This window comes from Malaclemys terrapin, chromosome 9, assembly GCF_027887155.1.
Source record: "Malaclemys terrapin pileata isolate rMalTer1 chromosome 9, rMalTer1.hap1, whole genome shotgun sequence".
In the NCBI taxonomy this organism is placed as follows: domain Eukaryota; kingdom Metazoa; phylum Chordata; order Testudines; family Emydidae; genus Malaclemys; species Malaclemys terrapin.
Window position 1 is genome coordinate 22,753,814 of NC_071513.1, and position 22,454 is coordinate 22,776,267.

Genomic DNA, 22,454 nt, shown 5'->3' on the forward strand with positions numbered 1-22,454 from the left:
AGCCAGTTTCATGGTATCCCATGTGACCCCAGCGATCAGATTACCCCATGAAAGTACCTAGTAAAGAACTGGAACAAGCCACAAGCTATAAACCTTGTTACATTAACAGACGCTCACTTCCCCCTTCTTTCTTCCTGCTTTCACTGTTTGGAGTCTTTGTTTTTCCAGAGAAAAAGCCCTAGTCATCATTACATAATGCAACAACAAAAACAGCTAAGTAATGGCATCTGATTACATTTTATTAATAAAGCTACAAGGGACATATTATGCAAGTACCTATTTTTAAGGGAGTGGAGTGTGGGGGCATGGCAGATTCTTCCCCCACCTTATAAAAACTCCTTTATGTCACAGGCTATGTTCAAGCCCCATTCTCTGTCATCTAGTCACTGCTCTGAAACTCCAAGGGAGGCTCCCAGAGGTGAAATTTGAACAGTGAAAGGTGGAAGTGAAACCTAGGCTAGACGGCTTGTATAGCTAACCATCTGGCCACAAGGTTTCCTCTCACTGTAATCTTATCCTGCACAAGGTCTCATGTCTCAGGCTGTCTTCCTAATACAACTGATACCAATGACCTGGAGCAGAAAGGCTTTATATCCCTTTCCTGGTCTTTTGAGCCATCCAGTTCTCCACAAACCAAGGACATTGACTATCAAAAGTTAAAACAATTAAATAAGTTAACATTAAGAGCTGAGAAAAAAAAAATCTACTTTTTAGTTTTGTGGCAGTTTCTACAGATGTATCTTGTGAAGTAGCAGAGATATCATTCCAACTTCTAGCCTCATTCACACTCTGCCTGTTCTCTAAAGCAGTGGCTCTCAACCTTTCCAGACTATTGTACCCTTTTCAATAGTCTGATTTGTCTTGCGTTCCCCCCAGTTCCACCTCACTTAAACTACTTACTTTCAAAATCAGACATAAAAATACAAAATGTCACTGCACACCATTACTGAAGAATTGCTTGCTTTCCTATTTTTACCAGATAATTATAAAATAAATCAATTGGAATATAAATATTGTACTTACATTTCACTGTATAGTATATATAGCAGTATAAACAAGCCATTGTCTGCATTAAATTTTAGTTTGCACTCACTTCGCTAGTGCTTTTTTTAATAGCCTGTTGTAAAACAAGGCAAATATCTAGATGAGTTGATGTACCCCCTGGAAGACCTCTGAGTACCCCAGGGTTCGTGTACCCATGGTTGAGAACCACTGATAGATGCTTACTGTATACCCTCAGCTACAGTATGAGGAGTGTCTGTAGTAACACCCATTAGCCATAGTAACCAAGAGCAATGCAAAAACTTTCACTTGAATGCAAGTTAACTCCCAGAGGATTCTCTTTCATGCTTTCTTGCTCTACAGAACTCCAGCCTGGTACCCAGACCTGTATACAGCAGATCATTTAATCAAAAGGGCTACCTCATAAAATCCCATCCCACTCACTCTGTTTATTTTGCCCAGGTGCTAGCAAAGAGAAAGCACTGCTCAGATACCGAATTCAGCCAGAAACCCGAAGAGAATTCTTCCAAGCACCCACATTAAATATTCACAGCAAGATATACATGATATGCTTACAAAAAGAGAGTTTGCAACATAAATAATTTAGGGAAAACATTAGTGCAGCTCTGCTATGCCAGCGCTGCAGAGCTCTGAGAGTGCTCAAGTCTGCAACCCTAAGGCCACCGATTCCTTAGCATTTCATCACCTCCAAACATTTTTAATTGGGCAAATCCACCTTTCCCATAGCATACAATGATATTTGGTGGTATAAGTAGGGCAGCAGCTTCTAAAAGGCCATCCAGAGGCACAAACAGCTCCAAGTTGTCAAGTGAAATATTTTTGGAGAAGCCTAACTAATTAAGGACCAGACAACATTCTGGGTGCATTTGGAAACGCACTTCAAGTGCAGAATATACCTAGTACACTCATACAGCATAGAGAGAACAGTGGAGAACAGAGCAAAAGCTCAGAGAGGACACATCTGATGACACACCAAACCCAGAGCAACGCTTCAGAGAAGCTGCTAACTTATGATTTCAGGGTTTGTGGGGGCAAGGTTTTCACAGAAACAGCCATTAAGGAATATTGCAAGATGGTTTACCGTATCATCTTGCGCTTAATGGAACAAACATAGCGGGCTATGTAACATTCCTAACATGAAGAGACGCTATACAACGTAGTCAAGTATCAGGGGGTAGCCATGTTAGTCTGTATCTACAAAAACAACAAGGAGTCTGGTGGCACCTTAAAGACTAACAGATTCATTTGGGCATAAGCTTTCGTGGGTAAAAACCTCATTTCTTCAGATGCATAGAGTGAAAGTTACAGATGCAGGCATTATATACGGACACATGGAGAGCAGGGAGTTACTTCGCAAGTGGAGAACCAGTGTTGACAGGGCCAATTCAATCAGGGTGGATGTAGTCTACTCCCAATAATAGATGAGGAGATGTCAATTCCAGGAGAGGAAAAGCTGCTTCTGTAATGAGCCAGCCACTCCCAGTCCCTATTCAAGCCCAGATTAACGGTGTTAAATTTGCAAATGAATTTTAGTTCTGCTGTTTCTCTTTAAAGTCTGTTTCTGAAGTTTTTTTGTTCAATGATAGTGACTTTTAAATCTGTAATAGAATGACCTGGGAGATTGAAGTGTTCACTTACTGGCTTATGTATGTTAACATACAACGTAGGACTCTCCAGACAAATGACACTCCCTTCAGTCAGAGCAATGATAATTCTCTCCTATATATTTGATTCCCAAAGGCTTTGCTCAAAATCTTGGACAGATGCGTTCAAACGGACAAGAGCACCGACAAGGTAGCATTAGGAAATCACTGCAATATATGATCAGACCTAGTTGCAAAGCTTGTCTGCTTCAGTTTCACCATAATTATAAATGTACTAAGTTCACAGCAGGAAAAGAAAATGAATGCATCACCACCTACTTGAAGCTTTCCAGTAGATCCCATTTCACATTAGATTCAAGCATCTTGTTTCATCATCAAAGCCTTTCATCGCTCTGTCCCCTAGTGTGTTTCCTCTTGCCACACCAATGATGCCAACCTCGAGTACCCATTTGTCAGCTTCTTACACTGACATCTTTATGTTTTCTGCCTTGCTATCCCCTACATCTGAAGTGAAGGGCAAAACTACCATCCAATGATCTTTCAATTCCCTCTTTAAGATCCCCCTGCAACGAATACCTAAAAGAAAATCAACCAATTTATGATGTCCAGGTTAAAGGGCAAATGGGGGCAGCTGACATTCTTTATATTTCTAATTATCAAAAACTTTGCACCTGCATTTTTAACCTATATTATATATTTGATATCTCTTTCCCAGCCCTGCATGTGTCACTTGTCTCAGACTGCAAGATTCTTGGGGCAGGGACTGGAGCTTCATACGACTTTGTACAATGCCTAATGAGGCTCCATCCCAATCGTGTCCTCCAGGATCTACGGTTCTACAAATATTTAATGATGTGAACAGAGCTAATATTGCTCCACAGGGGTCTTGTGAAAGTTAGACCATGTCCACCTCATAAGGCTATTGTGAAACTGAATTAATAGGTGTTTTGTGATCCTATGGAAGTATAACATGCACAAGGAACCATGCTCTATTTTCTTTCAATTTCTTCATCTCTGCTGCCATTTTGCCTGCTGCCTGTATGAAGCACTGCACATCAGTGCTTTACAGAACTGGGTATATTCTACTTCTCGGGTCAAGCATATTGCCAAAGGGTTAAACACACAAAACCACCCCATAGGTCAAAGTGATCTTGACTGAGTTGTCAATTATCCCCACCCACCCACAAGCAAATGACTACTGTGGTTAAAGCAACAAAGAAAAAGGAAGTAGAAAGAGTGGTCACATATCCAAGGGCCAGCTGCACACACAGGCCTCTGGTAAGGGAAACATTCTTTAGCAGAAATCAAGAACTAAGACCACAGATGAGTTATCATCAGCAACCTATGACTTTGTCTGTGACTAACTTAAAGTACACAGTAAAATGGCGCAAGGTGACAGCCCTACAGCTGTACAGCGTTATGGTTCCTGCCTGGAGTATGCAGCTTCTCTCTAGATAAACTGTACCTGCTCTCTTGCAACAAGTCTTTAATCTGAGCCAAAATCCACTCCACTTCTGAGGAAGAATTACTCCATGCTTTGCGGGCCTTTCGTAAGGACTGAAGCTCCTGAAGAACCTGCATAAGAGAGAAAACAATATCAGTAAATAAATATCTTTTGTTGCACGGGAGTCACTGAGAGCAGGAGGCACTACTATAAAGAGCAGATGCATAATCCAGGCATTTCATTCATAACCCTGACAGTGGCTCTCAGAGCTTCCTATTCAACAGCATTATAAAACACTAATACAGAAGTGTGCTGACTAAGGACAGGCCTAAACTGAAAGGGGAGCATGATCAAAGATTCAGAGGCAGGAAACTAGGTACTAGGACTCCCTGGTTCTATCCTCTGCTCTCCAGCAAGTCCATCTCTGTTCCCAAGTGCCCACCTGTAAAATAGATAATGCCTACTTGAGTCAGGATTTTGCCATTAATGTTAAGCACATGGCAGAGACCCAAGTATCAAATCAGCTTAGTGACCTATGCAGCATTCAGGATGCAGTAGCAGTTGGAAAACAGCAAGCACGGTGTCAGGCTACAGCAAGAATAGGAAAGACTACTGCTAGAGACATATGCTGCCACTCTAGATATCAGACTCGCCTTCAGTTCAAACACACACACACGTTAGCACAAAGGGGTGCAAGTTACACACTCTGCTAATAGGGACATTCACACCCAGGGCAAGTGGCATTTCCATCACTACCTTGAAGGGTACCAGTAGATGGCACCTTCCGTTTCAGCTGGGAAACTACAGGCATAATGCCAGTGGAGGCTGCAGGGGACGTGACATCACTGACAGTGTAAGTTTCCCAATGTCTTGGTGACATGCTCTCGCAGTTTTTGTGCATGGGAGAAGGTGCAGAGACTTTTCAGCAGAGGGCCCTCTGCACTGTATTTCACTCCCTTCTGTGGTACATCAGAGTCTTGTGGGGAGGGGTGGCTTACTATGCCTTCTGGTTTTAAGTATCTGTGTCAGTGGGTAGAGGGCATTAATGTACTGAGCACTGACATGGTGGGGTTCATCCTGTATGGAAAAGAGACATGGCCATGCACTGCCAAGCTGACAGTGTATATCAGACTCAAACAATACGTACATGATACAGGTAGGTCAATCCTTTGTGTGCTCAGTGATTTTTTCTAAAAAGACATTTCAACACTTGGTGTGCACCACCAACAGGACTTCCTGAAGAATTATGCTTTGAGGAAGCTGATAAATATGGAGAGTTAAGGAGTCCCAAACACAGGGGTAAGCACAGATGTCGCTGTTCATATGATGAGACTGAAGGACACCAGTTAGGCCCTGGAAGAACTTAGAGAACCGTGATTTCATGTGCCTGTCTGAAATTGTGAGTTTAATTTGCTTAGCACAGTCACAATGATGAGGTGCAACAGATGTTTTAGGTAAAAAAAAATCGAGTCTGAGATGTGTCCTTAATATCAGGAATCATTAAAATATCTTCAAGCTGGTAACACATGAACATGTGCAGGAATATGCGTCCTTATGTTAGACTATTTACTAAAGAAACTCACCTAGGCTTGATCTACACTTTCATGTTTTACTGTTATAATCAATTAAGTGATTTTAGCTTTACCAGCATAGTTAAAGCAGTACAACCTCCCTAGTATTGATAAAGTTATACTGATATAAAGCAACAGAGGGTCCTGTGGCACCTTTGAGACTAACAGAAGTATTGGGAGCATAAGCTTTCGTGGGTAAGAACCTCAAGTCTTGCATCTGAAGAAGTGAGGTTCTTACCCACGAAAGCTTATGCTCCCAATACTTCTGTTAGTCTCAAAGGTGCCACAGATTCTGTTGCTTTTTACAGATTCAGACTAACACGGCTACCCCTCTGATACTGATATAAAGATGTCTTATACCAGTATAGCTTGCTGAATGGTAATAGCTATACTAGTATAAAGGCACCTGTACACCAGTATAATTGTATTATAGTTGAACTGTAGTTCAGACAAGCCATTTATAAAACTAGTTAATTTCCAAAATTTAACATTTCAAATAAAACTGGTCTTGATTCTAGAGATCCATACCTGTTTTTATGTCTATAGATATCCACTGTTCCCATGTATAGACCTTAAAGAGCAAGTCATTGGCATTTTACAGTCTCTAAAATGCAAAATCAGACTGTACATTTTATCAACAGCAGCTAATTCCAGAATATCGCCAGTTCAGTGATGTGAGAACCATTTGTATCCCGTGCAATATTTAAAACCAATCTCAGATACAATTAGGATTACTGCATAAATTAATCAAGTTAGTTCACACCACCTCTGAACTGTTGGATGGAAATCTTGTAGAGATATTAATAATAATCTCACTCTTCTGTTACCTGTGTATTGCTTCCACAGAGTTTAACAGTGTGAAAAGTTATAACTTGCCATTGATCACTTCTATTGTTCATTATATGTATTCCCTCCACCATAAAAACACTTACCAAACATATCACATATGAGTGTAAGAACAGTTTAGCTTATAAAGATGTAGAACAGCATATTGCACAGTCACTCATATCAGACCACTGTTAAAGGTGTCAAATATGTTCATCAGAAACCTTTAGGCCTGTATTAAACTTAGTTTTGATTAGTGTTATTAAACACATTTTTTTTTTAAATTAGCAACATATCAAATCTCTAAATATAAGTAGAAAAGGTTTGAAGTAAACTTATCTGGCTTCAGAATCAACAAAACTCCAGGTAAAATGAAGTTTGTGAGCTAATCAGGTGTTGGGATGAGATGGGGATTAAAGCCAGAGACTGGGACTCAGAACTCCTGGGTTTTAATCCCAACTTTGCCTCCAATTCTCTGTGGGGTTCCAAAGAAATCATTTAGCCTCTCTGGAGCAGTTTCCCCTATACTTTTAAAATGAGGATAATTTGCTTATTATATTGTAAAGTCTCAATGTTTGTAAAGTTCTTCAACTTATATATGTTCAATGTGTCCTTATATACATGCAAATTATTACTATCCTCTATATACCAAGCCTGTGAAACATTCTAAAACTATAAGCCACATGTAATTGCTTCTATGAAAGTCTGCTCACTCCATCCGGAACTTGCTTAGTCAAGTTCCAGTAATTGCTTCTTGGATTTGCGGCGATGAAGTCATGCCTCATTCAATGTGGTTTTGATTGCAAAGGATTTTTCCCTTGAATATTCTAGGATATCTGGGCACTCGGGTAAGAGCAGAGGAAGGAGAGACAATAAAAGAGGGGCTGGGGAATTTTATCCATTGTCGAATCAATTGTTTTAAAAAACAAAACTTAAAAAAATAAAAAAAGGTATTTGGAAGTTTTCCCCTCCTACACAGAGCAACTACTGTCAGGACACAATAAATAACTTTGGGCAGACTATTAAAAAAAAAAAAAAAAAAAAACACACACACAAAACAAAAGACCCTTGAGTTATTGGAACAGTCACTTCCTGCTGTGCTCCAGAAAAGCGTGCGAGTGCCTGAACTTTCCAAAAAATGACGTGTAAGGCCCATTTATTACCTGTCCCATCATTGCAATGTTTATATTTAATGTCTGGTTAAATTAGGCCATGTTTTTATTAACAGTTTATTTGCAATGAGAAAGAATGGGAGATAAGAGGGGTTTTGAGGATCCCAATACTGAAGAACTACATTGCTAGATGTGATTTATTTGTTCCAGAAGGGAGCCAATACAGGAAACTATTCCCCGCATCTGACCCTCCTCCCCAAACCCTTTTTGTAAGAAATATATAAATATTCCCCAGCAGATATTTAGCAATGATTTTGCAGTAAACCAACCTATGCGCTGAGACTGCACAGTTACACCTATTAAATATATGATCTGAATTATAAATTAACATAACAATCCAATAGATAAAAAATGAACAGGGTAAAAAAAGAAGTATTCAAATAGGAGTTTTACAGAGATCCTGTCCATGGATCTCTAACACTGTTTGGTGGGCATAATTCTCAAAATGCTATAGTCAATATATTAAAAATGAGAGGAAAATGTTCATATCATTTATGCCACTGAAGATTTATTTTCCAGCACACAGCTACATTCCCACAGCCTTTCCCATACTTAATAAGCACAGATTGGAAAGAACACCATACTTAAGAGATGTCCGACAAAAAGGTCGGTACACAGGATAGCATGAGTGGACGGTATGGTTTCAGAAGCAGAGCATGCTAAAGATTTTATTTGGTTAGTTGATATCAATAGCAGGGCATTTACACATGGTCATCCATGCATGCCATTTTGATGAAATAAAGTTGCTTTTCTTTTGTAGTTGACACTGAACTAAGGGAGGGAAGGGGGGATTTTTAAATGTACAAATGGGAACTAAGTGCCCAATATCTATTATCTTCCAATGAGAATTGGGTGCCTTTATTGCCCTTTGTGCTTCTGAAAATCTCACACCAGATTTAGGGAATTGCTAAGAGACAACTGTCCAGCCAATAAAACATTATATATACACACCCGTCAACTTAAAATCTAGCCAATGAGTTAAAAAGTAATTCCAGATCATACACCAGCTCCTTCCCTTCCACTGCCAGTTTATGTACTTTTATAATCACAATTTCCTATTAATTAAATATCAATCAGCTTCTAAAGGCTTAAAGTCCAATAATTAAAAGTAATGGTTAAGCACCCTTCAGGAATAGAAAGGCACAGGATTTGCAGAGACAGGTTAGGGGCTATTACATATAAACACAAACAACCATGCTGCAATGTGTAATCATATCAGAAGCCATAAGAAGCCCATATTTCTTGCTCTCTGCAGTGAATCCATGACTGCTTTGCTTTGATGAATCACACAAGACAGTACCAGGAGAGAAAAGAGCACAGCCAGGCTCCATAACAGAGAGCTCTCTCTTAATCAGCAATGCTCACAGCCCCATCTACAGGCCATTGGATGAACTGCTATGCCACTGACAACATAGTGCCTTCACACTTTAGATAAGAAATGGAACTTCTGAAACTGGCAAAAATCACCTAAGTTGCACTCTACTATTACTAACAGGACTGCAAAGCAGCATGGACAGAAGCATCAGAAGTACTCCTATGCAGGTTTTTCCCCCAGGATGATTTAAAAATTGCTCGGGAGACAAAAAAGAGATTCCTATAATTACATGTAAGGCTAAGATTTTGTCATGGTTATTTTTAGTAAAAGTCACAGACAAGTTACAGGCAATAAACCATAATTCACGGAAGTCATGACCTGTCTGTGATTTTTGCTTCTGTGGCTCTATGGTTCCCCCCGCCACTGTGGTGGCTGGGAGCTGTGAGTTCCTCCTCTGCCTGCGGCAGCCGGAAGCTGCAGGGGAGGCCCCCTCCGTCCAAGGCGGCTTTGGAATTGCAGGGTGACCATATTTCTCAAAGAGAAAACGGGACACCCCCAGCCACTTGCCTGAGGTGTCCCCCTTCCTTCCCCCTGTGCGAGGCTATCGCCCATCACTGGAACCCCAAGGAGGGCCTCCTCAAGAGTCTGTCACCTGTCACTGGAACCTTGCAGGGGGCCCCCTGTCGCTGCTGTCACCTGTCGCTGGAACCCTGCCAGGGCCCGCTGGCTTCCAGCTCCAGAGTGCCTCAGCCCCTGGGGCTGAAGAGAGAATGTCATGGAGGTCTCTGGAAGTCATGGATTCCGTGACTTCCATGACCTCCATGACATAAACCAAACCATAATTATATGTGAACTGAAACTTCTGATATAATAAACTAGCCAATCTTGCACCCAAATATTCCAAGTCAGGCCTTGCAAGGCGTGTCAGTTTCTCAGTCTTTCCATAAGATTTGTGATAAAAGCACAGAAGCAGTTGCACAGCAGGGAAAGAAGCAGCACTTTAAGAGTTAATCAAATTGCACTTACCCCAAACTGCTGATTTTTGTAGGACACCAGCAGCTCTCTGACTTTCTCTAGAAATAAATACAATTACATGGATTAAACAACAGGTAATGAGGAGCTAATATAATTCCCATTTCACACAGAGAAATGGAACCTTCCTATCTTTAAGGAACTAGTGAGCTATCCTCTCCAAATTGACCCCCTTGGGCAAGCCATTTACATACTGTTCAATGCTTACTCAAGGCCTAAGACAGTGAAATGCAGAGATTACATAAATCCATATCTGGCAATTCTTTGATTATACTAGATTAGCAGTTCTCAGTCTCTTCAGTTCAATACAGGAATTGCCATACTGGATCAGACCAGTGGTCCACCTAGTCCACTATTTTGTCTCCAACAGTGACCACTTCCAGATGCTACAGAGGAAGGTGCAAGAAACTGTCATAAACAACTACGACATAACCTTCCCATAGATGTCTTCTATACCTGACAGTTAGTAGTTATCTTGTGCCTTAAAGCATGAGAGTTTCTAGCCCTTATAATTTTGTTTTAAGTCCTATGTAATGCAACTGTGGATGTTATAAACATACAATCCTTTTTGTACTCCTACTAAACTCTTGACATCGAGGATATATTGTGGCAACAAATTCCACAGGCCAATTATGTAAGTCAAATAGTATTTCTTTTCATCAGTTTTAAATGTTTGTCTACCTCTGGACCTCTTCTGTTTCTATTGTATCTCTGAGACAAGATGACCAGAAATGAAGATCGTGTTCTGGCTGAAGATGTAACAGTTCTTCCAAAGTGAATTACCCTGCATTTGTTATCACGGAGTTTTATCTGCCATCGGGCTGCCCAGTCACCTGGCTTTGATTAAATCTTCTTGGAATTCTTCAAAGTATTTTCTAGTTTTAACTATCTTAAATAATTTAATCATATTAGGACATGTCTACACTAGAAACGTGAGTCGACCTATTAGGTCAACTTTCAACCACCGCAGTAATCGCTACTATGTCCACACTGCCCTTCTCCTGTCGGTGGTGTGCATCCTCATCAGGTGTGTTTCCACCAACTTAAGAGGAACTTAAGAGGATCATGTAGCTTCCTACTGGGAACCCAGCAGCTGCCTGGAGGCTCCTGGCTCCCCATTGGTGGGAGGGGGGGAGTGGGAGAAGGTAGCCAGGCTCCCAGCAGCAGGGAGCCTCCTTGCAGTACCAGGGAGCAGGAAGCCTCCGGCAGGAAGCCTGGCTGGCAGTAGGGAGCTGGGCGGGCACAGCTTGGCATGAAGCAGGGAGCCCGGGCAGCACCTGGGCTGGGAGCAGGGAGCAGCCAGGCTCCAAGTGGGAAGCAGGCGGGCACATGGAGCCGTGAAATTGACAAGAATGAGAGCCAATAGCCCATGTAAGTTATGTCTTAACTACACAGACATAAGCCCTAGGCCTCTCGTGGAGGTGAAGTTATGATGGTGGTGTAGTAGAGCACTTACATAAGCAGGAGCAAGGCTGTAGCGTGTACACGGACATAATTAGGTCGACATAAGCTGCCTTATGTCAACCTAACTCTGTAGTGTAGACCAAGCCTGAGCCTCAAAGCATAAGACGTTGGCTCCTTCAGCCAATACCCTCTGTCTCCTGGTCACTTTACACACACAAAACCACCAAGTAATGTAGACTAGGTTCACAACTGAGAGGCAGGGTCTGAAAGAAGACCAACTGATAAAAAAAAAAAAAAAAAGTCAAAGGCGAGAAGGGACCATTATGTTCATTTAGTCTGACCTCCCGTATTAACACAGGTCATAAAATTTCACCCAGTAATTCCTGCATCGAGCCCCTAACTTTTGGCTGAGAGAGCATCTGTCCAAAGCTCTATTAGATTGTGACCCCTAGATTCAATTTCATGCAGAGATTGATATATTGATAAACCCTGCGCCCAACATTCTTCCTCTTAACCTAGCTTTTTCAGGAGGCATTAGAATGATTCTGCTGTGAGAACCTGCTTCTACCTTTTCAGCTACTATTCACTACTCAACACTTCCCATAACTATAACACTGTTCAATTACACAAAACTGCTCCTGATCCAGATCTCTTTTCAGAAGGCAGAAGAGCTGATTCAACAGAAGAAGGAGCTGGACCAGGCTGAACAGCATGTGTCTGCAGATAAGCAGGAAAATGCAGAAGAGAGATAGGACTATAGCTGAAATTGACTAAAAATTCCTTCTTCAGAGAGGTGACTTGGCCAGCTGGGAGGCTCAATCTAACACTCCACTTAAGCCAACAGTTAGACACAGGACTAAAAAAAAAAAAAGAGTGACAGACAACTGAGGTGCATCTGATCTGCTGGTGTCCTCTCTCTTTGAAGGTGTCTCCTGCTACTAAGAGGATTGATGATATATACTTGGGGCCTGATTTTTTTTTTTATTTTAAATAGAATGGACTCCTATTTTGCACTCAATTTTATGGGGGCCAACTGACATCACTTAGAAGATTATCTGATCGTGCCCACTCAATAGAAAGACACTGCAGAGACCCCTGGACTAAATAGGTGATCTAGACTTTTCAGGAGTGTAGTGGGGAGAATGGCATTAGAGTGGAATTTGGAATTAACCGTTAGATTTACAGTCAGGGGTTGAAACCTGGTTTGATTCCAACCTAATACATATTACCCTTATCGTACTGGGGTTTCCACTGCTAAGAACAGTGTTTGTGCTGAAATCCAGACAGCTGGTATGAAAAAAGTCAGACCCATCAAGAACCATCAAAGCCCCAAGCAGCAATTGTACCACCTGTGCTAAGCGAGTGTAACAGGATGGCCCACCCCTTTAAGGCCCAGGAGGCCCAGGGCTGCCAGCCCTGTTTAATTAGCCCCGCCCTCCCACACCTGAGCTGGGTGTAGGACTTAAAAGGAAGAAGCCCAGCAGTTATGGGCTGATTGTAGAGAACAGCAGAGTCACAGAAGTGGAGTGAACTCCTGTGGTGAGTCCCTGGAACAGGGGGCTGGCTTCAGGGAGGCAGAGAAATGGGGAGCTGAAGAGAAACCTAAGAGGGACAAGAGGTTCAAGTTTGGGGGGGGTGTGCAAGGTTCTTTATAGCATTTAATTTAGTATGTAACTTTGGATTTCTACTGAAGAACCCAAACAGAAGCCCTGAAACTTGCTATTTTGTGAAAGAAGGGTATGATTCTATTAAAATCTGTTTGATTTGGAAGGACTTTGTGCTGGCCCAGGGTTAAGCTAGGCAAAAGGACTTTGAAGAAGCCATGTGGCAGAAGCCAGCTTGGGGCCTGGCCACTTACAGCTGGACTTAAATACCCCAGAAGGGCATTGAACTTTTAAGTGACCTGGCTGGAGGATCAGGTCATGGAAGACCCAGATAGAGACTGGCCATCACAGACCAATTAAGTGACTAAGGGGAAAGCCCAGCAACCCCACACCTCATCACAAGGAGGTGCCAGCTGGTGAGTAACTTCTGTGCATGGGATGCTTGCTCTGGGGGTGGAAGCCTATAACAGGGAGTATATCCATCAAGTGGCAGTAGCAGCAGTGCTTGTGTTCTTTAAGCTCCCAGCTACTAGAAGAAGACCGTGATCTAACTCAGATACCTCTGTCGCTGTTTCCCAGACACCCACCATGAAGCTCCTTGTGTTTCTGATAGCCCGGTGGTTGTGGGCTCTGAGCCTCCTCTGAGTCACTGTCCACCTCTGTCTCGGTTGCTGCAGTCTCCACCTCCTCATTTTGTTCTTCTTCACGTTCTCTAGCCAGACTATTACCCAGTTGACGGCTCCAGTATGTCCGCCGTAGCCACTCCAGCACCACATCACAACCTGAAGACAAACACAGCAACACACATTTGTTTCCTCTCTTTATCCCAGAGAAATTCACTATTTATTAGAACAGAGCAGGCACTTGCTTAATCTACACTAGTGACTAAGATCTTTTTGAGAGTTACTTAATTCAGAGATGACATAATACAAACGTTATGGATAATGTGACCTGCCGCTAAGAAAGGAAGTGTCTTCTGACTGGACAGCCAAGACACAAAGACAGCCCCGGGGTTTGTGTTAGCTGTCACCTTGTTAAATTGTAAACCTGGATGATTTCAGTCCAAGCATTGGAAGTTTTGAAAACTGATCAGATTCTTGTACTGTGCCCATCACTGTAGTATTCAAGCACCTAATTAGTGTTTGTTACCTACACAAAGACTATAAACATACAATTTGCCTAACAACTTTTTATCTAGTCACTATCTCGCTGCTATAACCACTTGTAAGAATTCAGTAGCCACTCCAGATTAGGCCAGTGGTTCTCAACCCTTTTGGGCTCAAGATCCATTTGTAAGTGTTTATGGCCAGTTGTGATCCAGTAAATAGTCTGGGGGTGGAGGCCCTGGGGTGGCTTTAGTTACACCCCTCCAGGAGGGCAGGGCCTATCCTGCCCAGCACTCACTCCACAGTGGCACCTCCTGTGCTGTGGGGCTGGCTGGGCTTGGCTCTCTGCTCTAGGCTTTGCAACCTTGGGGGTTGCAGCACTGCTCAGGTTTGGCCCCATCCCCTTGACTGGACCAAATTTGTGTGAGTGGAGTTGTGACCTGGCTCATGGAGTTGCAGTGCCACTCACTCAAATATGGTCTACCTGGACTGCTGTCGTCATGATGGCTGGGCCAGACCCGAGTGGTGCTAGGACCCAGAGGTTGCAGTGCCTGGAGCAGGGAGGTGAGCCCAGCCAGCCTGTGGGACAGGAGCTGCCACCTGACCTTTAGAAACATTCTGGTGACCCAATTTAGGGTCCTGACCCAAAGGTTGAGAAACCCTGGATTAGATAACTTGTCTTCTAGCAAAAATCCCTTTCTATCTAGCACCTCAATAATTAAACCAAAGTTTGCAGACTTGGATACATATACTTAGACACTCAGGCTGCTTATGCAGAGGTGCTGAAAATCCAACTTCAGTAAGACTGGTAGTGGGTGCTACCAATTCTGAGCACCTCTGAAATCGGAGCTCTTAATCTAAGTCCCTCTATGTAGATTTAAGTGCTAGAATTTGAACACACAAGTCTGACAATCTTGTTTTAAATCTATTCATTTCTGCTTTACAGGAGTAATCCCAGCACCCTTGCCCCACTCAGTCAGTCAGGGATGGCAGACAGAAGGGGTTCAGGGACACCTACAACATAACTGAAAACTGGGTACCATAAAATGGTGCCCGCTACATTTGTCATTCCTTCCCTTAAAACCAATGGAGTCCTTTCCCTCTCTTCCTCCACATCCCTTTCAGTTGGCTTGTGAGGCTTTTCAGTTTGATTCTTATCTTGAGTTTTAAATCCCCTTTCTCTTCTCTCAAAACAGGAAGCTTAGGAGGGAAAGGGCCTGCCTCCTTCATTCCCTCAGTCTCTTGACCTCTTTCCCCTTCTGTGATCCTTTCACTCACACCACTCTGCTGTCCCCAGCCTAAGGCCTCATTTCCCCTTTAGCAGGGTAACCCTCTGTAGCATCCCACTTCCCAGATTCTCCTCTCTTCCCCCCCACCCCAGCAACTGCCCCCCTCCAGTCACAGGCATGCCTGTCAGGTTCATCTGGCAAGGCCCTCCTTGCCAAGCCCTCTGGGGCTGCTGCCACATCTGTCTCTACATTGACCTCTCCTGGGAGTTTATGGATCTGCCCTCTGCTTCCATGGAGACAGCAAACCCATGTCCAACAGCACCACTTAGTGGAATACTGAGAACAGCACCCGTCAGCAGCAGAAATACAACAACCAGCAGCTCCCAGAAACAAAGGCTCCTTAGGCACAAAGTATGCCTGTGTGTACCTGGCTCTCACCTTTTTGACAGGCAACTAGCTGAGGCAGTTTCCCATGGGTCAGATCATGGCGAAGGTTCACAATCCAAATTGGGATGTTCATCTTAGAAAGAACGACAAAATTACTACACAAGGCATTGCATTTAATCGCAGCCAGACATGCAGGCAAACAGCCACCCTGACGAAACAGAACTCAAGAGTAAAAAACCCCTCCAAGCTAGTGACATTCTCCTATGCAACCCTGGCTGCCTAGAACAGCCTTCCTGCATCTCTGCCTCAACTCTTCAGTTCATTATGAGCCTCAGCTGAAGATGTCTGCCGTACCTTCACCTCACCATTTCTCTCCCTCTACTTTTCTTGTGACTTTAAAGGGACATAGCCATTTCTAAATCTAGTTCAGATCATACACCAGCCCCAAGTACCAGTTTGTTTTTATACTTATTTACATATTTATTTTGTAAGTATTTTTCTTCTCCCCCCCCCCCCCCCACACACACACACTTTGTTAGAGACCAACCCCAGCAACAGGGGATGGTCCCTGATAGAGAAAAACAGTAAAAACTGACTGCACAAAATACACTGCAAGCAATTCTCCCCTCCCTCATCTTTCCAGTCTCAAGATTGAATGTTACATGCAACAATGGTAGGTAACACTTTTCAGACAGTGTGATTTACACCAGGGTCCCTTTAATTACATAACTTAATCATGTGAAATCTTTTGAGTCAGTTTGTTTTAAAGACATTACAGCATATTCTAGTCAACTCTGACGTCCCTTAAGATTAAGATCTGAGGGGGCAGGGAGTTGAGTATTTTGATGCTTGTTTGGGTAATGGAGACATTTTATTCTGGCCCAGAAAATTAAAGTGGTACAGAACCATGGAAGTGAAATATCGAACAGACATTGGCCCTGTGCACAAGGCAGCGTGGTGCCTATAGTGTAGTCTCAGAACTGACCAGACAAGCATTTAACTGACACTTTCATCCCTTCCCCTGGAAATTGTTCAATAATAGGAAGGACATCACTACCACAGGAGTTCTCTTGCCAGTCAGCTCAAGTTTCTTTTGCTTAGTTTGATGCCATTACTACAGCTGGATCCTGAGCTTTTGTATTCACGATGAGGGGGAAGAAGATCCACTTCTCTCCGTTGATGCTATCCACTTCAAAAGGAGACAGAACACTGCCACACCGGTGTTGCGCAGGGATTATGGCTGTATGAGCCATTGCCCTCGAGTGAGATTTCAACACTGGGCTTAAAGTCCAAAGGATTTTATACTAGCCCTTTCCAGCTACAGCTCAATATCCAAGAGATTCAAGTACATATTTTTGGGGGGGAGGGGAAGGGGAGGCGGGAAGAAGTGCTACATATGTGTCAGGGAAATCTTTACATTCAAAGCAGTGTGTCGTCTTAGGACTAGGTTCTCCTTGCTCCCCAAACAATATTCATGAAAATAACTGCATTTATTAATCCTAATCTAATTTAAATTCATATGTTTTAGACCTAAACTATCTTGAGTTACGATAACATTTCTTAATTGCTCAGATTAGGGTGGATTTTGATTTAAATTAAAGCATTTTAAATCACCACACACAAAACCTTGCTTTAAATCATCTTTTAGTTTATTTTCCTAAAGAAAGATTGACTTTCACTGGCTGGTAACCATGAAAATGTTGATTTACAACTAAATATAATCTTTACACTACATTTGGTGCGCCCCCCCCCCCACCTCCTCTACCAAGGAGGTTATATCCTTCCTCAAACACTAAATGATTTTAGCTGGCAACAAGGAGCTAAATATTTTAATGTACAACAGAGAAACATCACTGACAATTAGACACCAACATGTATGTTGTCTACATGCACGTGTAAACCAGCAAAGAACTCTTATCAAAAGTACCTCTTTAGCTAGTCGTCTCAGGGGAATGTTGACAATTTTCTGTTTCCGCTCTGTGATTAGATTCACGAACCTGTGTGGATGTTACAAGCAAGAGAAGATTATTTCAAAGATTAAAAACAGCTATCAGAAACCCTGACACTCATGGGGGGAGTTAACCCACACATTCAACTGGGCTATTGCTGTCAGGGAACTACACAATGGAATTGCTCAAGAGTATACTGCACTCTCCCAGAGTCTATCCTTTTCCAACTGTGCAAAGACCTTTTAGTCTTACCTCACAAGAGCCAGACCATATGAAAGGACCAGTTCATGAGATCTCATGTTGCCAGATGTATCCAAGATTTTACAGCGAATCAGATCTGCAGTGCAATCCACAGCTAAAGGCATTCTGTGCCCATACCTAGAGATAGGGAAAGCATAACAAATATTCTTATACCATTCCCATTAAAAAGGGGGAAATTGCAAGAAGTTAGTTGCCTTGAGGTCTTCCTGCTGGATTCATATCCTAGTCTATGTAAAATATTAGTTCACAGCACAAAATCACTGAACATTCTCCTTACCAGGTCTCTGCTTATGAGCAGAATAAAAGTAACTTGCAAGTGTTGGATGGAGATGCAGTGACACTGAGGGGTAGGACGAGCCCCAGTTTGGAAAAACAGGGGTGCTGTGAGCCAAGACCGAAGTTGGGAGTTCTCTGTAACTTGGACAGTACGATTAATGGGGGGTTAGAATTGAGGTGCACTTCCAGAGTTTCAGGGGAGGTGGTTCCCACAAGAGAGCCAGCAGGGAGTGCTGCAAGTCAAGGCTAAGGTGCATCAGCAGAGATTGCACATGTGGGAACTGTGTTTACGATTACAAGGGGATTCTATGGGTCAGGATTAAAGTGCGTGGACAGCACCATAAAAATCCCAGGACTGGAAGAATGGGGGAACTGCAGCTCGGAACCAAAATGCACTATCGGAGCCGTGTAGGTGACCAGATGTCCCATTTTTTATAGGGATAGTCCTGATTTCTGGATCTTTTTCTCATATAGGCTCCTATTACCTCCCACCCCGTTCCGATTTTTCACATTTACTGTATGGTCACCCTAGAGCAGGAGTCAGCAACCTTTCAGAAGTGGTGTGCCCAGTCTTCATTTATTCACTCTAATTTAAGGTTTTGCATGCCAGTAATATTCTAAAAACGTTAACATGTCTTTCCATAAGTCTATAATATATAACTAAACTATTGTATGTAAAGTAAATAAGATTTTTAAAATGTTTAAGAAGCTTCATTTACAAGTAAATTAAAAGGCCGAGCCCCCCAGACCGGTGGCCAGGACCCGGGCAGTGGGAATGCCACTGAAAATCCACTCACGTGCTGCCTTCGGCACATGTGCCATAGGTTGCCTACACCTGCCCAAGAGCCATGGGTGAAGAGCAGGAGCCACGTGCCAGTCAGAGCTGATGTGCATTGGCAGAGCTGGCAGAGGACGCAAGGGGGCTGGGCCAGGGCTGATGAGCAGGGAGGACTGAGGTATGATGTTGGAGTAGGAAGTCAGGGGCATAGGTGCTTGGAACTAGGGGTACTGCTGCATCCCCTGGCTTGAAGTGGTTTCCATTATATATATAGATGAGTTCATGAGATCTCATATTGCCAGATGTATCCAGGATTTTACAGTGAATCAGATTTGCAGTGCAATCCACAGCTAAAGGCATTCTGCGCCCATACCTAGAGATAGGGAAAGCATGATAAACATTCTTATACCATTCCCATTAAAAAAAGAGGGGGGGGGACTGCAAGACGTTTGTTGCCTTGAGGTCTTCCTGCTGGATTCATATCCTAGTCCAGGGGTCTTAAACATGCAGCCAGCGGGGTTATTTTCTGCAGCCCGCGAGCCCCTCGCAGGCCCTCCCTACCTTCCCCCAGTATTTACCTAGAGCGGCTCCGGCCGGACGTGCACCGGGGGCAGGGTAAGCTGCCTGCCTGCCCGCCCTGCACCGCTCTGGGAAGAGGCTGGAACATAGGGAAGGGGCGGAGGGGCTGTGTGTTGCTGTTGCTTCAGGCAGCGCCCCCAACAGCTCCCATTGGCTGGGAATGGGAAAGCGCAGCCAATGGGAGCTGCTGGGGGCGGTGCCTGAAGCAGAAGCAACAGCAACACACAGCCCCTCCGCCCCACGTTCCAGCCTCTTCCCGGAGCAGGGCAGACAGACATAGCACAGCACCTGCCCTGCCCCCAGTACGTGCCGGGCCAGATCCTGCCCCCTGAACCCCTCCTGCAGCCAAACCCCCTGTTCTGAGCCCCTTGCCGCGCCCTGACCCCCTGCCTCACCCCACACCGCTCCTGCATCCCCCACTGCCCTGAGCCCCATGCTGCACCCCACACTCCTCTTGCACCCCAACCCCCTGTCCTGAGCCCCCAGCTGCACTCTGACCCCCTGCTGTACCCCTCACCCTAACTCCCTGCCCTGAGCCCCCCACCACACCCCTCCTGCACCCCATGGGGGCACAGAGGGGGCAGAGTTGGGGGGGGAATTTCAGAGAAGAGGTTGGAATGCGGGCAGGGAAGGGGTGGGAAGAGGTGGGGCCTCAGGGAAGGGGTGGAGTGGGGGTGGGAGGTGTCAGTAATGTAGCCCTCGGGCCAATGTACTAGTCCTCATGTGGCCCTCATGGTCATTTGAGTTTGAGACCCCTGTCCTAGTCCATGTGAAATATTAGTTCACAGCACAAAATCACTCAACGTTCACCTTAGCAGGTCTCTGCTTATGAGCAGAATAACAGACAAGTGCTGGATGGGGATGCCGTGACACTGAGGGGTTGGACCAGTCACGGCTCTCAGCACCCCTGGACCGGGCCGCAAGTGCAAGGCGCCCTCAGCCAGGGCCGGCCCCGCTGTCCAGCTCTGCTACGGCCCGGCCCCGCCGGACGGGCTCCCCTGGGGCACTCTGGAGACACAGCCCCTCCCCCCGCGCCCCCTCACCTGCTCCGCCAGCCCGACACCCGGTCCAGCGCGTCCCGCTGCAGCCGGCAGTCCCCGCAGTACAGCCCCACCATCACCTGGTCCCACTCGGCCTTGCTCCTCCAGGCCACCACACTCCGCCGCGGTGGGCGCTTCCCGCGGACCCCGCTCCCCACCATGCCGCGCGCCCCGAGCCCACCGCAGCCAGCCTTTCCGCGGGGCCGAGGCCCGGGCCAATCAAAGCGCAGACGGCCGTGAGCTTCCGCTCGCTTCCATTGGCTCCTCCACCGAGCACGTGGCTGAGGGAGGGTCTTAGCTCTGGGGTGCGGGTGCGGGCGCGTGCGCGCTCCGCAGCAGCCCGCCGTCCAGCGTCCCCTAGCAACCAAGCGCTCGACTGGTCCCGCCCCCAGTCTCTACTTGTGCTGGGGCACCGAGCGCGCCACGGGCTCCTCCCAGAGCCTCCACCCCGCCTCGTGTCCTTCTCAACCCGGCCCGCTAGGGCCGGTTCAGCCCCCCCACCCTACCGCCCCAACGGCCGCTTTCCCTCCCCTGGCTGTCTGCCTCCAGGTGACTGGAGTCTCCCCCCGCGAGTTTTGAACCAGCAGCTCCTTTCCCCACCTCCCGCTCGTCGGCCTCCCCTCACTGGCTGGGGAGCGATTCCCCCATCTTCCCTTCCTAGCAGGGAGCATCCTGGTCTCCCCCCACTTCCCCAGGGCTGCTGTCTGGTGTTTCCTTGGTCCCTTCCTGCCCCAGTCAGTTATACCAGTTCCCAAAGTGGCATCCTACTGCTAGCTGGATCATAGTCAAATCTCCTGGCTCCAAGCTGAAAAGTATTCACACACTTATCCTGTTTTGCTGGCCAGATCCCAGCCCATACCCATTCCTTGGCCCCCATCTCTGCTACTTGGCTCAATTGGGGGTGTGACACATTGGCGGGGGAACAGTGATGCTAGGCGGCGTGGGCCAGCACAGCTCGGGCAAGTGGCAATGCCAGACCGCTTGAGCTCGCTTTGTGCATCCCGTTTTCAGTTTAGAGAAATATGGTCACCCCAACTCTTTGGATTTCAGATGGGTGTCGCAGCATATCAAGTTCCTTGAAATACATTTTAAACTGGGTTTACACAGAGCCTCAGGAGCTCGTGTTGACTCCAAGGCCTCCCTTTATTCCATGTCTAGTAAAGTGGTAGGTCAGCATGGCTTGTTGAAAGTAAACTACTTTGCAACAGAATGAAAATTATCATTATCAGTTGTGCAATTTTCTTGTTCTCTTTCTTTTGCAGGGTAGTTGCACATTCAACTGGATAAAATTAGCTCATGTGAAAGTGAAAATATTTTGCCTTGACAGAGGTTTAGACGTACTTAATATCAGGTTAGACAATTCATCACATCTTTTAAATCCTAGTCTAGACAAAACCTAAAAATCAGACATGACACAAGGTGAGTCAAGGTGGGTGAGGTAATATGTTTTATGGACCAACTTCTGTTGGTGAGAGACAAGCTTTTAAGTGACACCGAGTTCAAAAGCTTGGTCTCTCTCACCAACAGAAGTTGGTCCAATAAAACACATCACTTCACCCACCTTCTCTTTCTAATATCCTGGGACCGACACATCTACAGTTACACTGCATACAAGTGAAGGTGACAGATACACAAAAGGAACCAGGGCTACGGAGAGAAAATCAGGCAGTTACTCAATACAAACTAAGAAAACTATACAAGCTAGAACAATACAAACATGAGAGGGCAGGATAACACAAAATATGAGAGTGCAGGATTCCTGGGTTCCGTTGCCAACTTTGCCATCACACTGCATGAGTTTAAACAAGTCATTTAGAGCTTGCCTACACATGGAGCTATTCTAGAATAGCTATTC

At 44.9% G+C, this 22,454-nt stretch overlaps 1 protein-coding gene across 2 annotated transcripts in view; it reads right to left on the reverse strand.

Moving 5' to 3' along the window:
• The window catches only part of LAS1L (LAS1 like ribosome biogenesis factor), a 55,666-nt gene extending 34,918 nt beyond the window's left edge, over nucleotides 1-20,748 (reverse strand). Inside the window, exons 1-7 of one of the 2 annotated variants that reach the window (XM_054040688.1) lie at nucleotides 20,603-20,748; nucleotides 17,918-18,043; nucleotides 17,644-17,713; nucleotides 15,768-15,849; nucleotides 13,582-13,776; nucleotides 9,981-10,027; nucleotides 4,093-4,202 (exon numbers count right to left, since the gene is read on the reverse strand). In XM_054040688.1, coding sequence (XP_053896663.1) covers nucleotides 4,093-4,202; nucleotides 9,981-10,027; nucleotides 13,582-13,776; nucleotides 15,768-15,849; nucleotides 17,644-17,713; nucleotides 17,918-18,043; nucleotides 20,603-20,676 — 704 coding nt within the window. In that variant the 5' untranslated portion in view covers nucleotides 20,677-20,748. Of the gene's footprint in view, nucleotides 1-4,092; nucleotides 4,203-9,980; nucleotides 10,028-13,581; nucleotides 13,777-15,767; nucleotides 15,850-17,643; nucleotides 17,714-17,917; nucleotides 18,044-18,999; nucleotides 19,101-20,602 lie in introns of those variants that run through there. The other variant, XM_054040689.1, reaches the window with a different exon arrangement.
• Between the last annotated feature and the right edge of the window lie 1,706 nt (nucleotides 20,749-22,454).